Genomic DNA, 16,857 nt, shown 5'->3' with positions numbered 1-16,857 from the left:
CATTGGTGAGCCTTGCTGCGTGGCCTGGAGAGGCCTGTGTGTACCCTGCACAGACAGCCAAATGCCAAACCCCTCTCTCTCACCTCCAGCTGCTGCATGGCAATTGCTAAATGTATTTCCTTCAGAATACCTTCGTGTTCTTTTTTATTACTAAATTATCTTCAAGATGCTTTGGAAGTTCAAATAGAAGAGACCGTTGTGTTTTACAGTGAATGTGATTCGGTTTTCAGGTTAAGATGATCATTAAAAATACTTAATAATAGGCAGATGCTTCTTTCACTTACTTGAGACAGGGCCTGACTTGCCACACTTCACAGACTTGCCTGTTTGCCTGCTTGAACATTCTGTCACTTGTAGTGTTTGCAGCACATGGGATGTGAATTTACTTCCCAGCAGAGAATTGAGTGCTTCACGTTATTTATTCAATCATAAATGCTTAAATGTTGCTTAAAGCAGGCTTCTTTGGCTACCTGCCTTGTCTAACTTGCCCAAGAACAAAAATATGCAATGTGGTTTAATGTCCTCTATAATTAGTCTCATTATGGAAGTAACACCAGAAAGAGAACGAAGAGAAACCTGGTCATAAACTTGAAAGCATTTTTGGAAAGAAGAATTTTCAATATTGAGAATCTGCCAATACCATAAATTAATTACTATGTGGATATATATATTGTAAAGAGAAGGAAGTGAGCCTGTCTATAGCAGATTTACTGGTCAAGAGAACATACAGCTTGCAGTGTGAAATACAAGGTCTGAGCAATTAGCAGTTAGTGCAGTGTAATATCACGTAGTACTAAATACTTGGGCTTTTTTTGTGGTAGTTATCCCCATTTCACATCCCCCACATCTATTAAAATGCTGACAGTTTACTGTCCTAGTGAACTGTGGTTTAGAATTTCAGACAGTCTAATGCCTTTCCATAAATCATAACTAGGCCAGTGAGTGACTTGGACAATTTTATGAAGATAACTACTGTTTGCAAACCATTTAATTCAGGGTTAAAAAAATCCATTGTATTTTATCTTAGAGCTATGGTTATGGTAGCTTTAGGGGAATGTAAATTGAAACATGTTTAAGCTAAGCAGTTTAGCCATAAGGGCTGTATTGGATGATGGTTTTATAATTAGAGCAAGGAAAAAAAGTGAAAGGAGATGCACACTTGTAAGGTCTTATCTCTTGGCTACTTTTAGTGAAAATACAAAATAGCTTTCTTGGAGATACAAAGACAATTTTTGTAGTCCTCTCCTTCAGCTGCAGCCACTGTTGCTGTGGTTTGGATGTGCTTGCACTGTGCAGGGAGTTGCCATGTGCCTGATTCTCCATGCTGCTCTTGCAAGCATTTGTTTTATGATTTTGGCATTTAAAAAGCTTTGTAGTGAAATACCCAAGATACAAGTGGCTGATGTTAACTACTACAAATAAAGGGTTATTTTATATGTCAAAACTAGCATTTCTGAAGATTTGCTGTTACCAAATCTCAGAAACTTTTCATGATTTCTAAAGGTCACGGTTGAATGGAAAAGAATGAGGCTCTTCATTTATAATTAGAGGTGTTAAGAAGCCTAAAACCACAGATTAATCTTGCTCCCTGCTGTACTGATACAGGGAGAGACAGTTGTAGATTGGGAAGAGAGGCTGGGACAACCAAGCGGAGGAAAAATATTAATATTTGAAGGGGAAAAATGAATTAATGGCTATGCTATATGAATAAAGAAGTGAAAAGATTGCTTCTGCCTGCCAAGTATAGCATTCCATATACACTGTCCTTAAAACTGTTTAGTGTTGCAGGTAAAATGGAGCAAACTTCACAGACAAACAAATAGTGCATCTATTCATCTCTCTGGCATGATTTTTCCCTGAAATGCTGTTGGACCATTTGTTTCCTGTTGTTTTTTTTTTCTTTTTTTGCTCAAGGTTTGTGTTCTAAAGATGTGGAATTGTGGAGAAAAGCACTTCAAGAAGGGAAAGGAAACACAGTAGTACTGTACAAAAACTATGAAGTATGCACTTCAGGTATCTCTGAAGTGGACGAGAAGTTGAAATAGATTTGTGTGTTTGCTACTGGAAAAACACATGTTCCAGTTACCAATTTTTCTTCCAAGTTTAGCATGAGTTCAGTGAGATTACTCTTCAGTTGAGCAGCAATCAGCTTTGGTTAGCCAGTGGCTAAATGGCCAAATTAAGGAATTTGGGACAAATCATGAAAAAGGCAACTTTCTTTAAAAAAAGCAGAGCAGTTGTAAAATACATGATTCAGTGTGCAGAGGGACAGGACTGTGCAAAATACTTGCTGCACCCATTTCAGTCTCAAGTATTTAGATAAGCTTTGGTTTATGGGACATCTCATAATTTCAAATTAACAATTCTTTAGTTGGTGTTTCTCCTGAAGTCAGGAAAAACCACGGTCAGTTTCTTGCATCACCATGATACTGGGAGCTCCCTGGTTGTGTAGGAGTTCTGCTTCTTGTTTGGATGGCAGGGATATAAGTCAGGCTTGTGATGTGCAAGGAAGCGTTGCAGCCTCCAGCTTTGCGGAGGCCAAGTTACCTTTATGGTAACAACTTTGAACTGCTAGTGCAAGTTTCAAAAGTCTTTTGTTTGCCTTTGTAACATTAGTCCTCTCATAAATCTGAATCGCAAACTGCCTGAAGGGGAACTGATGTGTCTGTTTTCTTTGACAAAGGCGTGGTTTGCTATTTGCTTTTTTTCTGAAGTGCTTTGCATCATTTGAAGCTCTGCGTGCTGACATTTAAAGATAAGGCAATGATAGGCAGCAAATTCCTCTGGCTAACTGGAGGCAAATGAATAGCTCTGGCCTTGCAAATAAGGAATTTGATGCTTCTTCCTCTGTTGGTTATAAATGAAGTGGGTCATTTGAAGCATTTTGCTGCAGTTACCCCAAGTGAGCCATGCAAGTTGCCTGCCTCTCAGCTATGCCCTTACTCTGCTGTGGAAGGTCAGCTCCATCTGCACGTGGTTGGCTGTGTAACACCTCCATTTGGCTTGCTGCCTGGTTCTTGGCATTGTCATACAGTGTCCCCTAACAATGGTGTTACCTCTTCTCCAAAAATGTGGCAATGGAGAGTGTATATATATATTCAATAACTTTGTGCCACTGCAATGTGGTAGTGGTGTGAAAGCTAATTTATTTTTTTTCCCTTTCCCTAAGGGAGCAGTTGTAAGAGAAGTTTCTGAAACAAATAAAGATAGAGGAGCAAAAATTTATTTTGGTGCTGCTGCAGAAGGTAGCAAAAACTGTGAAATCTGCTTGGGTTGCAGAGAATGTTGTGGTAGGTTTCAGCTGAGCCCCTGTTGCATCGTTGCCAGTCAGAGAATGAAGAGCTTGGCCTAAATCTGTCCAGATCAGCACATCCTTTGCACAGACCCAGCATAGCTAAGCCTGCTGCTAAGCCTAATTCAGGTAGACACACATGTAGATTGATTTCCATGCAGTACAGCTCACTCTCTTAACACTTTCTAGTTCCACTGCAGGTTCCAAGTGATGGTAGCAGGGCCAAGATTATTTTCAGTTCCCTTAAAAGAATATCATCCATCAAGTTACTCACATGCTTTTAATGAGCTGTAGCAAAAAAGAGTAAGACACGTGTAACTTGAGGCACTCCGCTGGGGCAGGCTGCTTTCCCTTCAGCTGACCCATTACTACTTTGGGAATCAGTCCCTGAGGATACTGTAATTTATTTATCTTAAGGTTCAAACACTCTTGTGATGAGAATTTCCTGTACTGCCTGTACAGAAATCCTTGCCTCTTCCCATGCTTTTACATAGAGTTTATATTTACACTCTTTGGGCAGCGCGCCAGTCTGCTGTGAAGTGCATGCATGCATGATTTCTGCCTTTGAGGATCAAGTTAACAATTTAGTTGATTTTTCTCCTAAACAGCCACTCATCTGACTAATTTATTTTAAACCATAGCACTATAGAGTCTGTATAGAACCAGTTTTGCACAAGGTCAGTGACCACACACTTGTGTTAGAGATGCTGTTTCACCTTGCTTCCAGGCTTTGGGTGCAGCTGGAACTGCATCGGGCATTTGCTGCAGTCATATTAACAGTAGGAGGATGACTCCTCCCATTCAGGCCTGGCTGGTTGGACTTGGGCATCTATATTTCAAACTCAAAAATGCAAGTTGCTAACTTCTGTTTTGCCTTTCAAGCAGCTGCAAATATGGGGAGACAAACTTAGGCAGCCTTCTTAGCAGACCTGTGTTAATGCAGATGTAAAGAGAGTTGCAGAGCATTTATCTTTTCTTAATACTCTGCACTTTTTGCCTAAAACCATTTTCTGTCTTGCATATTTAAATATCTCATACATAAACACATGAGGGTACCTTTCAGATTGACAGATCTGTATCAGGTCCATGTCAAGCTAGAATTGCTTCTTTGCTGTATGTCTGAGTATGGGTGTCATTAAACATACAGTTTTCAGGAAATTAGGACTTCCAAATTTAGCTAAGTGGTTTCTATGTCAAAAAGTGAAGTACTCTGACAGATATTCTACTGAATGGGATCAAATAAGGTAAAGTAGCAAATACTATTAATTTTTTTATTGGAGCTCTTCAGTGTCCCTCATGAGACATTCCTCCTTCCATGTCGTGTCAATCTGTCACACTTGTGCTTTTTATGTGGGCTCCTGGCTTAGCTGGGTTCAATTCATTCTCAGCCTAAGAAACATGGAATTTGATAGTTTTGTGAAGATCTGTTCATGTGTCCTTGGAGGCACACATTTAATGGATAAATCATATTTGTCTTTGTATATAACCATGTTGCTGTGTAATGTGTTCACTGTTTTTAATACCTGTAAATGAAGATGTGACTTTTGTATTGAACTTGATCCAATTCCTTTCTTTTTCTTTTCTTTTTTTTCTTTTGACATCTTCAGTAACCACTTCTGCAGCTTGTGAGAAATTGGAAAGAGACAGGAATGAACTGCAAATTGCTTATGAAGGGTATTTGCAGAAGTTAAACCAGAAACATAATGATGATTTAGCTGAGGTGGAGGAGAAGCTTAAACAGTTTTACACTGCAGAATGTGAGAAACTCCGAAGTATCTGCATTGAGGAAGCTGAAAAGTATAAAGCCCAACTCCAGGAGCAGGTTTGTAACACTCAAAGTAGAAAAGTTCTCTAGCAACTGCTTTCTGCTACAAATGAGCCTTCAGAGAATCCTGGGTTTTGCTAATAACAGTTATTTAATGTGAAATTCCACTTCATTGCAGCAATAAAAAATACTACCACACTAAGCTGTACAGATCTTGGGCTTATGTTTAAATGTGGTGGAGATTGGTTGTGTTCTGCCAGCTTAAGTTATTTCTAGAGATCCATGGGCTATTTGGGTCAGCTTGAGTTTTAAGATTTCTAGAAAAACACCTGCCCTCTGACCTTGCTTTGCAACTCCGTGCTTGTGAGAGATGCACATGTTTTACTCTGGAAGTGGTAACTGTAAGGCATCATTCTCATTTATTAAGCCTTGTACATGGCTTAGCTTCTTTTGAATCCTGCTAGACCATTTTAAATATACTTGACATAGTACATGAAGCCATTGAAACAACGCTTTAAACAAGGGTTAAGTTGATACATGTAAGGGGAGAAAAATCATGTTGTCATATTGCAGGTGGACAATTTAAATAGCACACATGAAAGCTTTAAGCTGGAACTGGAAAACAGGCACTCAGAAAAAGTAGAGGAGCTGAAAAAGGAGTATGAATCCTCTTTTTCAGGCAAGTATTTTGTATTTAAGTACATATGCTACAGTACTGCTAGTCACAAACAAAAGTATTCAGGCGTTTTGATCATTGTGTCCCCTTTGCTGTTCTCTGTGTAATGTTTAAAAACATTGGCTGAACTCCTTCCGTCGGAACTGACAAGTCTTATTTTACATACAGCAAAAACCATGATCCAATTGTAGCTGAATGAAACTTTATAAATAGTTTATAAAAAGTGACTTTTTCTTGCAGTAAAAGACACCTGAACTGCCCTCAAAATCTCAAGTGATGGAATAATTCCTCCCACCCCCTGGTTCTGTAAGGAGCACCTCAGAACTGAAAATGAGGATGAGTAGGGTTGTGTGCTTTCCATAATGACATGGATATGTTAAGAAATACCCTACACTGTGTACTGTACACTGTGGCAGAGGTGTTTTTCAGGGAGGGGATGGTGACATGCTCAGGTTTAAATGATATTGTGTCTCATTGATTTAAGGGATGATGATTTCCATACTCCTTCCACTCCACTTGAGAGCTAAGTTTTCAGTGATACATTTTTGTCTTGAAGACTGGTCATGCTTTTATTGCTTTCAAAGAGCAAACTCCTCTGCATGGCATCCAAAGTAGGAAAATAAATGTTTTTTTAGAAGTTTCAATTTCAACAATTTCAATTTTTGCTTTGTTTCCTTCCATAAACTCAACTTGTGTCAGATGTGACCTGTGCTAAGTAAACCCATTTGTTGCATGCAAATGAATGCTCCCAAAACTGACAGGCTGTTTGCCAATGAAATGGATACGTGAGGGGACAATCAGCAAATCTGAAGTGGGAATAAATCTGATCCTTCATAAATGCTTTACATCAGTTAATGATAAATGTTCTGTGTTGCCATCAGCTGTATGTATGCATATATTTATAGGCTGGCTCTTCAAGCTGTTTACTTTCAAAAAGAATTTTCATGTCTTATGTGGTATTAAAAATCTGCAAAAATAATTTGTTTTAGAGCTCAAGAGTACCCATGAATCTGAAAGGAAGTCGCTTGAAGATTCCTTTAAAGAGAAGCAGGAGTTGCTGGAGGTTTGTTAAGGGCTGGGTTCATTGCAACAGTTTAAAACTTGAAAAGCAGTTTGGATATATGCACTGAATTCTTGGCCTAATGATACAATATATTTACATTTCAGAAAAAAATCGATGAACTAAAAAGTGAAAACAACTCTCTGAGTGAGAAGCTGAAATTAGAAGAACAAAAACAAATAGCCAAAGAAAAAGCCAATCTCGTAAGTCTTGATCTTCCACAGTAATGTGGATGAATAGATCTTGCCTGGGTTTATTTTATTGCATAATGCAAAAAATTTGCAATGAAGCCTGACAGGGGTCCCCTACTTAGTAATATTTTTTTGTAAATGGCTCATCAGCCAGATGTTTTTCACAAGCACTGTGATGCTGTGTATTAACTTTACCATTAGAATTCTATGAAGCTGTTGAGTATCTAAGTCAGAGGTGTAACTAATAGCCTACCTCAGCTGAACTGAAGACCCATGTGTGTACAGGAGTTGTACCCACAGCATTTTTGTGCACAGTCAGTAACTGTTGTATCAGTGCTGTGATCAACGTGGGCTTGCATCACTACTGCAAAGCTCATTTCTAATGCATTTATTCAAATATTGATTCTTACTTTTTGCTGATTAATCCTTCAAAGATACTTTTATTTTGTCCTGCCTTTCCTCCCAAGGCTGCTGTTGCCTCTGATGCTCCTGGGAGAGGAATGTTTTCTGAGAGAGTTTTTTTATGCACTGGGTGGTGGGGCTTAGACACAAACATGCTTATCTTTCTGGTTACTCAGAAGTAAGTGGAATACCAGTGGTATTGTTTATTCCACAAAGAAATTCCATGCTTAAAGCCTCACTTAGGATGCCTCTAGTGGAAGTTGCCCTAGTTTTCCTGGAATTTGTTCTGTATTGTTTTCTCTTATTGCTTATTCTAGTGGCAGGACAGAGCTGCCACAAGAAGAATCTGCAACCACAATATGTTGCTGTGGCAGCGGGAGTTTGAGCTGTAATTCCACAGGCACACTCAGATGTTGCTTAAATTAAAGGAGCAATAGTCAAGTGCCTTTACATAGCTGCAAATGTGCTTTGTGCTTTCCTGGCAGCATAAGATGCATGATAAGCTTGAGACTTGTCTTTGGAAAAGCACCAGTTTGACTCAGCATAGTCTTCTGTACTAAGTACAAATTCTGCAGTATTGGAATTCCCAATGGCCCTTTGAAGAGAGAGATGTATTTCCACCTCTCTGGTATCATGTAGGTAGTGTCACTTGATATTCCCAGGTTTTTGCTAAAAGAGGTAGTCCTTTCAGTCTTTTTATTTGCCTGTGTGTTCTCCTCTGAGTAGCTAATGTGGGGGCTCAGAATTGACTTTAAAAACACATTTTAAGACCCCTGGACTTGGGAGAAAGAAAATAAAGTGAATATTGAACATACTATAACATTTCAACTTTTCAGGATTGCTTTCCTTGTTAGCTGCTAGATTCCATGTTAAAGTCACAAAACAGGAACAGATTGTCTGCTGCCTTCACTGAGGCAGCACAGCATGCTTCACCCTCACACAGCACGCTTCACCCTCACACTGACTTATCAAAAGCTAAACAAGAACCACTACTGCCACAGGCCTTAAAAACAAGCAGGAGAATGCCCTAGGTGTTGGAGCCCCTATTACTTGTGACGTGTGCTGGCCCTGTGCTTGTGGGCCCACACCCCACAAGGCTGCAGGCATTGCCCTCCTGCCCGAGGTTTGTGCTGTGGCAGTGAAGCTGTTACTCAGTGCAGTGCACCTGTGTTCTTACCCAAATGCACTGAAACAAGTTTTGTTTGATTTTGAAGATAAACTTAGTTACACAACATGCTTAATCATTGATTGAGTTCAGCTCATGTTCCATTCTCACTATCTGGAAGCGGACTCAGACTTGCTCTATTTTCCCTTTTTTTGGCTGTGACTGCCTTGAAATGCAATCTGTTTTACTCTGCAGTGTTTGAATGGTTTCTTACTCTGGAAAACAGGTCCTTGAGGCAGCCACATCTTACCCTGCTGCGGCCTCCTCCTGATCTCCCTTCCACCTCCCAGAAAACAATACAAAAAGGAAAAATAAAAAAGTCCTAACTTGCTATATTGTAGATAAGTTATGGATGTGTACCAGGGCAAAATTTTTATGTATAGTTGCATTTTCAGGCTTCAGAAGAAGGTAAAGCTGAAAACTTTCAATTTCTGCTTATGAGCCAGCTACTTTCAGACTCAAACCAGGGAACATAAGCTACAGTCAAGTTCAGAACTTAAACTTCTGGTGCTTTTTTGAAGTATTCCAGTGCCTGAAAACTCTTCAGATGTTTACTCAAATTATCCCTTGGGATGGGTTATGAGTAATATGAAATAAATTTTGGAACTCCTAGCCTTAAGGCCTTTGGGCACTCCTGTGAAACAAGTTTTGCTGTGACAGCATTCATGCCTTCCTTTGATTCACAGGGGTTTTTCATGTCTGTGCATTAAGTGTTTTCTGAACAACTTCTGATGAAGCAACTGCAACTGTCCACCTACCCTGAAGGACAAACAAAAAACAAGGAGAAAGTGATATCAGATCTTGTTATTTATTCTAGTGTTTGACTTGATTTCACTTAGAACAAGTAACTCGTTACCGTAATTATTTCCTTGTTTTTTCAGAATAGCAGAGAAACATCTAAATTATTCCTGAAATTCAGGGTACTAAGCAAACTCTCTGGCAATCTTTCAGAAAAACCCACAGATTATGTACCTGGAACAGGAGCTGGAAAGTTTGAAAGCAGTGCTGGAAATCAAGAATGAGAAACTCCATCAGCAGGACATAAAGCTAATGAAGATGGAAAAGCTGGTGAGCATTCCTTGGGTCTGGCATGCTGGGGCTGTGTCTCTGACTTGTGTTCCTATAATGAACTTGGGCTGGACAGACTTACATGCAAGAATTAATAGGTTTTGTTTAAAAGGAAACAGGAATTCCTCATGGGACATGCTCACGTTGCAGGTACAGTGTTGGGATATATATCAAGAGGCAAAAAAAAAAAAGACCCAATGCTCTAAATGACCTTTTAACGTCTTAAGACAACTGCTGGTTTGCATAACTATTGCTATGTTAGTACAGTTATCTGGGAGCCTCTTCCCCTAAAGAACAGAATCCTTACCTGCTACATTGCTCAAGTGGTATGGAAGATAGATTGCATTGTCAGGAATACATTAGGAAGGAAATGATCCTAATTTAACAAGAAGGGATCAGATATGAAGTGGAGTAAGTCTTGATTAGCTTAGGCCAGTCATTTTACCTGTTAAGCTGTTTATTTAGCTGTGTGACTGTCTCTTTGACCTGTGTGTAATTCCACATGAAAATTCAATTTCAGAGGCAGGACTTGTAATCCCTTAGCATGCTGTTATTTGTGACAGGACAGGGTCCTCCTCCTGGGTGGGGCCTTTGAACACTGTTGTAATATTTGCTTAAGCAAGATTTTAATGAGGAAGTATAGAAAGAGGTTTGGACACAAAGGAACACATTGATGTCAGTTGTTCAGTATTGTGCAGCAGTGTATGTTACTCTAGTCTGCAGTTACTGGCAAATTGCTAGCAAACCTTCATCTTTTCCAACAGACATTGGCCTCAGTGTAAAAGGCCTTGGACCATGCAACCACTTAATCAGTTTTTCCTTTTATTTTTATAACATCCTCCAGCAGTGATGTGGAATCAGAAGAGCAGTAGGAAAGCTGTTTATCAGGGGAACTCTTGAATTTGTCATGTTATTTCTAGACAGTCTTCTGTCTAGTAAGGTACTACAGTATCTAAAACTGCCCATCACTGGCAGAAATTACTGGAATGTGCTGGTTAACAGCAATCCTCCTTGTTGGCATCTCATCAGCACAAGTGGCCAAGTGCCAGTGTTATGAAGGGATAAGCTAAGTAGGATGTTTTTGTGTGTACTGTAACAAGCTCTGCAAACTCCAGATTGCCAACATCTCTGATAGTTCAGTCAGAAGCTTGAAGAGTGCACGTATGGGTTTTATTTCAAATTGTGACCTTCTTTCCAAGGTGGAGAACAACACCATCTTAATGGATAAATTAAAGAAGGTTCAGCAAGAAAATGAAGAATTAAAAGCTCGGATGGACAAACACATGGAGCTTTCAAGGTGAAAATATCTGCGAACATTTAGATGCCTTTAATCAGGGGGAAGGGGTTCCTGTGACAAGAAAGAAAATTCTCTTGAAGTATTGGTGAATGCAATTTTTTAGTACTCTGTTAAAGAACACATCCATTTCTTCCCCACTTGTACCTCTACAAATGTGCATTCCTTTGTACAGTTAACAAGCAGGAACATTTTGAAAGGGGATAAATGTTTAGTATGTTCTTAGTACTCCGGTATTTTAGGGAAGAAAAAGCAACTCAGAAATACCATCATACAAAGATTGACCTTTTTAAGTACTACTGGCTTGTAAGCTAGACTTAGGTCATACTTATAACCACTTCAGTGAGTGATTTGTCCCCAGTTTCGATCAGTGTGGTTTATTTAGCAGTAACAGTAATATTTAACATGAATAAAACAGGTCTGAGCTCCTCCTAGCGGTTGCTTAAATGGACGGCCAGACTCTTCTGGTGTAAAGAAATCTGTAGCTTCCATGTTGAGCTGAGCCTGCAACAAGACCCAAAGGCTCCAGCACAGGTGTTTAAAAGCACATGTTGTTTTAAGCCTTACTTTTCTGATGCTTTTTCTGGTCCTTGGGAATGTTTCTTACTGGGACTTTCTCCTGCTTTCTGTAAGCTACCAGTTTAAATATAGCTAGAATGAGAACATGGTCAGTCCTCCAATTAAAGCTGGAATTCAGTTGTGAGCCAAGCAAAGGCTTATGCACTTTCAAACCTTTCTTTAAGTTTTAATACTGCAGCCTCCAAGTTGGGTTATGTGTTCTGATGTAAATCTTCCATTTGCAGGCAACTTTCTACAGAGCAAGCTGTTTTACAGGAGTCACTAGAGAAAGAATCAAAAGTAAACAAACGTCTGTCAATGGAAAATGAAGAACTTTTGTGGAAGTTGCACAATGGTGATCTATGCAGCCCAAGAAAACTGTCTCCCAGTTCTTCATCTGTGCCTCTTCAGTCTCCACGAAATTCTGGTAACTTCTCTAGTCCTGCAGTGTCACCAAGATGACATCTCTTGAGAGAAAGAGGGGCCTGCATTTCATTTCTGATCTGCAGAACCTTTCCTAACTTTAATCACAGGAGCAAGAGCTATATTAGCCGCCTATGACAACTGAACATAACTGGAAACTGTGTGTTGCAAAAACAGCGATAGGAGACTGTGAACATGGGAGTAAGACATTCACTCCTCCCAAAAAGACTTATGACCTCTATGGACATCGTTGCACAAAGCACTTCTAGAGCAAGGAAAGACTTGTTTGTTGCCTTTTCACCTAACCATAAGAAGAAGCTCAGGGGCTTAGAGATAAAGATCACAACCTTTATAATATGTTCCTTATCACTGACACTTTTTTAAGGCTGTGTGTGTGCGTGTGCGTGTGCCGTGGATGGAGTGGGTGTAACACACTGTGCGTGTGTCTAATGCTGCCTTCTTTGCTGTGTACGTAATAAAGGATAAAAGCTGAAGCCTATACATTGACATGTACTTCCTTGGTACTGCTCTCAGTATGCATGCTTAACAGAGTACCCTTGCCTGGGAATGAGGAGAAACTGCCACTGGTACTGCAAGGTAATTTCCTTCATCATTCTGGCTGGTAAAAAAATGCCATGAAGACCTCTGTCAACTGACTTTATTAGTCTTGGCCAACCTGAGTATGCAACTTTGAATTCATTTTAAAAACAAATTGAATTGCAGCCATATGTTGCATGGGTTCTTGATTTCATGTCCATGCACAACTCTGCCATTTATGAGGACTTTTTTTGCGGAGTGCTATGGATTTTGGATTTCAAGTCAACAGGGTTGTAGTCAGAACCACAGTAGCCCCTAAAGGTCAGAAGTTCTTAGCTGAGTGGCAAGTTAGAAGCCTAGACCTGGCATCTTACCTGCTGAAAAGGAGGCACTGATTTCCCCAAAATAGCATGTCTGTTCCTGAGGATAAACAAGATGTAGATTTGAAAGCCAAAGAGAAATGTAGTAATTGTAACTAGGTGCACTCTTAATTCAGTTCTCAAGAAGATTAAGTAATTTGTGAATTCCAATGTAGCTGGTGACACACCTTGCCCTTTTAAGCATTAGCATTTGTATTAACTTTCCTCAGGGTTGGCTAAATTCACCTGAGGATGAGGTGGGATCTGTGTAGTTTACCTTGCTAATTCTGCCATACTTTCCCTCTTAGACTGCAGGATATTGGTGTTTTGACAGTTCATCAGGTGAAAAATCCTGTTCAAGAGATTCTGTAGAGTAGGGGAAAAAGTTGTCCTGGCTGCTGGAACTGGAGGATGAGAGTGTCAGCATTTCTGGAAATACCACATGCTGAGTTTCGGCTTCAGCAGGGTAATTGGATAGCCTTGCTCCACCCTTGATCAGACCTGTTTAAGATGACTGCTCTGTACCTACTAAAACAGGTTCAGCTTCAGATTAGTCTTAGAAAATACTACTGATGCTTAGAGTAGCTTGGGCTTCACAGCAGGGCCACGACATTGTTACACTGCTGGTTAGCTAATGCTGGTAGCTGGCTGAGTTTCCCTGACTTTTTCAGTAGCTTGGGGACAAGAATCAAGGGCATGGGAAAGCATTTAGGGAACTCAACTGGAGAACCACTTCAAAGTATTTTACCTAAGACTTGCAAAATCTTGGCTAATAATGAGGAACACAGACATAGAAACAACACTGTTAACAGTGCTCATACAGTAAGTAGATTTGTAATATATTTAAACTTGTGATTGACTCTTTCACCATTAAATTTACTTAAACCTGTCATAATGTACAAGTTAAGGGTGCCATTTCTAGGGAACATTATGCTTTCTTTTAAGCCTTTCTAGGGCACTGTACATACCACTCATTAGTGGTGTCAGTACTTAAAATGTTTACTAGGAGGTTCAAATTTGACTATGAAAATCCTATGTTAGCTACAACTTGGCTTTAAGTATGTCTCAGAACATTCTTACTTTCTATGGTCAAAGAGATTTGATTGCATGTATTTGAGCTGAATGCTTTACAATAAATATTTTCTACCAACTGAAGGATTTTTCTTCTGCTTATGTTAGTCAAAGGATCTTTAATCTAAGGAGGAACATTTTTCCATTTACTAAAAACTCTTGGTATCTTCTCTGCACAGCAAAACTGCAATGGTGAAGCTTCATGGCACAAATTATTCAGCTATCCTTAGAGAATTTCCCCTTGTTCCTCCACTTAGATGTATGGGTAGAAGATATATGGGTAGGGTAGGTACCTGCCTAGCTGTGGGTAGGTAGGAGATCTGTGAAGGTTGCTTGTGATTCTTCAGAACATTCTGTGGGTGAGAAAAGCCCCAGTTAGAGGTCAGCAGTGTAACAGGTCCTGTCACAAGGACACTTACCTAGCCACCAGTAAGAACTTTATTACTTCAGTTGCAGTGTAATGCCTCAAATAAAACATGCAAGCAGAGTGCACACAGATGTTTGAAGGTTAAATATGGCATAGCCTTTTCTGTACCAAGAGCAGGGAAAGCTTTTCCAGGCTGCCCTACAAGAAAAGTAAGTATGGTATAGTGGATAATACAAAGACTGTTAATTAGTTGATAATTTACCTCCACAGGTGACTCTTCATGTCTAAACTGATTGCAAGTAGACTCTTTAATGCTTTTATGAAGAAACGAAGGCTGCTTATGTGTAGAAATCAGATTACAGAAATACCTGTTTAGCATTTGTCCTGTTGGTGTCAAAGAATTAAATAATTCTGCTAATCTGTAAATACCGTTTCAATGTTTTTCTCTGTTTGAGTATTAGTATTTCAAGCTTTAACTTAAGTACCACGTGTTAGTAAAGACTTTGTTCAATCCGGTAACTTTTACATATTTGGGGTTTTTTTCTTTAGCATAAGGTTTCTTCAGGAAAAGTTAGAAACCTGCTCATCATCATAAGCCAAAGGTCAAGCAATTGAACAAGTGATTTTCTTCAGATATCCAACTTTACTCTCCAACTTCACAGTTCCAGCTCTAATGATGGGTTTCAGAGGAAGCTATGGTGACATCTAACAGCTGTACCACATAATTTGTTACCATTCAAAGTATTCATAGTATGGTTCACCTTCAATGCTTTTCTCTAAAGGTCATTGTATGAGTTGTACTGTATTTTTTATAAAAATTGATGTGAATCATTTCCTTGTGCTAAGTAAAGTCTTGATGTTTCTCATTGCTAACACCAAAGACACTTCCATGTAAACTGGTGTCATGCAATTCATGCATGAAATTCCTTCTAGACAGTAACCAACCACTGATCTTGTCTGACAGCCAGGAAATCATTTAGGGCTGAGCTGCAGCTAAAAAGGTCATCATAAAGTTGGGATAACCACTGAACCCTAAAGAAAAAAATACCTTCTGACCACTGCTGCTGCCTTGCCTTAGAAGAGCAGTGACACAGGTATGGAAATGGAAATAACAGCACTAGCAGCTTTAGGCATGTAACTTTGACAAGTCACTTACATTTTATTTTCCAGGCCTCATTCCTTTCCCCTGTCACTGTTCATTTAGGTGGAAATGTGCAATAAACTGATCAATGTAACATCAGCTCTGCCCAAGAGGCTTTTGGTAAAATAAAAACTGTGTAAAATACATAGTAAAAGAATTCTCATAGTTTTCAATTACAAGAATTATTCTCATTCTTGGTGGGAGGACAAGGACAGAAAGGATGTAACACCCACCAAAACTCTTCCTTGGAGGCTCTGCTTCTGTACCAGTCTTGAGACCTGCACATGATGGTTAGGCATAACCATTACACCCCAGGGCACCACTCAAGCAATGGAATTCCACCATCTTTTCCTGCCAAACTGTCACCAAGGAAGTGATGCCTCCACTGTGCTGTTGAACAAGGGTGGGCAGGTGACATGATCTCCCACTTCCCAGATACTTTGAGAAGGAAATAAATTGTTGAATTACAGGCTCAAATGCACTTTGAAATTCAAAAAGCTGGCACAACTCCTTTAGTTCAAAGGGAAAGACATTGTTCTGAGGAGTGAAAATGCTAAAAAGGAATTAACACATTGCACAGCCTCATCTAGAAGGTCAAAGATTGTTAATTTGGTCAGAATAAAAAAAAACACATGATAAAAGGACATTTTTCCCTAAAAAAATAGTACAAGACCCTTTATAGGTATTACTATGAAATTGTATAACCTACTTAGTCCTTTGGATTACAGTGTAATGTTGTTGACACATTTTAACAGATTAACCTCACCTCTTACACCTTCAAAGTCAGTTCTATTGCATGCTGTTTTAATTTTTTTTTTAGCTATCTTATTTTCAGAGGCCAGAGATAAAAAAAAGTTCCTGGGGAATGTTCCCCATGTAGGCTATTACATGAGACCTGCATGGAACCATTTCAGTCTTTACCATGGGGGTATTTCTCTTATCAGTTAAACTGGTTTAGGTTCCTGCATGCTGAAGAAAAGGCATTCAGCAAACTTCCCTGATGTTTTCATTAGCTACTCTACTAATCAGATCATTGATTTTATTGGGAAGCTGCCATTTCTACATTAGCACTTAGAGCTGCCACTATTCCAAACAGTGCTGCACACATCTGCTCAAAGGTCTGAATTAGCTGGAGCACAGGGCTACCTCAGGCCTTCAGCAGAAGAAAGTTTCAGGAATTCCAAACTCAGGCTGAAACAGAGGGAAGTGTGTGACCAAGGGACCAGCTTCCTGCTTTGCTTCCTTGTCTGTTCAGAATAAGCTGCTTTTCACTTGCCTTGTAAGTAACATGGCTTGCATTAAATGTTTTTTGTCATTTCACTACTAAGGAGTGGATTTGTATTTAAAGTTCTAGCCCACATAAAGATGGTGCTTTGGACTAAGAAAAAAACCAAACATTGCCAAAATGTCCAACAATGTTGTTATCAAGTTCTTCTCCTCTGGCAAGCTCTTTCTTTGTACTGGTAACTGAACCCAGGGTGAGAAAAA

General features: G+C 39.5%; 1 protein-coding gene across 8 annotated transcripts in view; it reads left to right on the top strand.

Annotated features, from left to right (window-relative positions):
* Positions 1 to 15,059, top strand: part of MTUS1 (microtubule associated scaffold protein 1) — a 118,743-nt gene extending 103,684 nt beyond the window's left edge. For all 8 annotated transcript variants that reach the window (XM_063155977.1, XM_063155975.1, XM_063155973.1 and 5 more), the window contains 7 exons: positions 4,900 to 5,114; positions 5,631 to 5,736; positions 6,723 to 6,796; positions 6,901 to 6,996; positions 9,503 to 9,619; positions 10,819 to 10,916; positions 11,717 to 15,059. In XM_063155977.1, the coding sequence (XP_063012047.1) occupies positions 4,900 to 5,114; positions 5,631 to 5,736; positions 6,723 to 6,796; positions 6,901 to 6,996; positions 9,503 to 9,619; positions 10,819 to 10,916; positions 11,717 to 11,933 (923 nt within the window). In that variant the 3' untranslated portion in view covers positions 11,934 to 15,059. The remainder of the gene's footprint in view (positions 1 to 4,899; positions 5,115 to 5,630; positions 5,737 to 6,722; positions 6,797 to 6,900; positions 6,997 to 9,502; positions 9,620 to 10,818; positions 10,917 to 11,716) is intronic.
* The last annotated feature ends 1,798 nt before the right edge of the window (positions 15,060 to 16,857 follow it).

Source organism: Melospiza melodia, chromosome 5, assembly GCF_035770615.1.
Source record: "Melospiza melodia melodia isolate bMelMel2 chromosome 5, bMelMel2.pri, whole genome shotgun sequence".
Lineage (NCBI taxonomy): Eukaryota > Metazoa > Chordata > Aves > Passeriformes > Passerellidae > Melospiza > Melospiza melodia.
The sequence above is the reverse complement of the archived record's forward strand: the minus strand, read 5'-3'. Positions and strand labels throughout refer to the sequence as shown.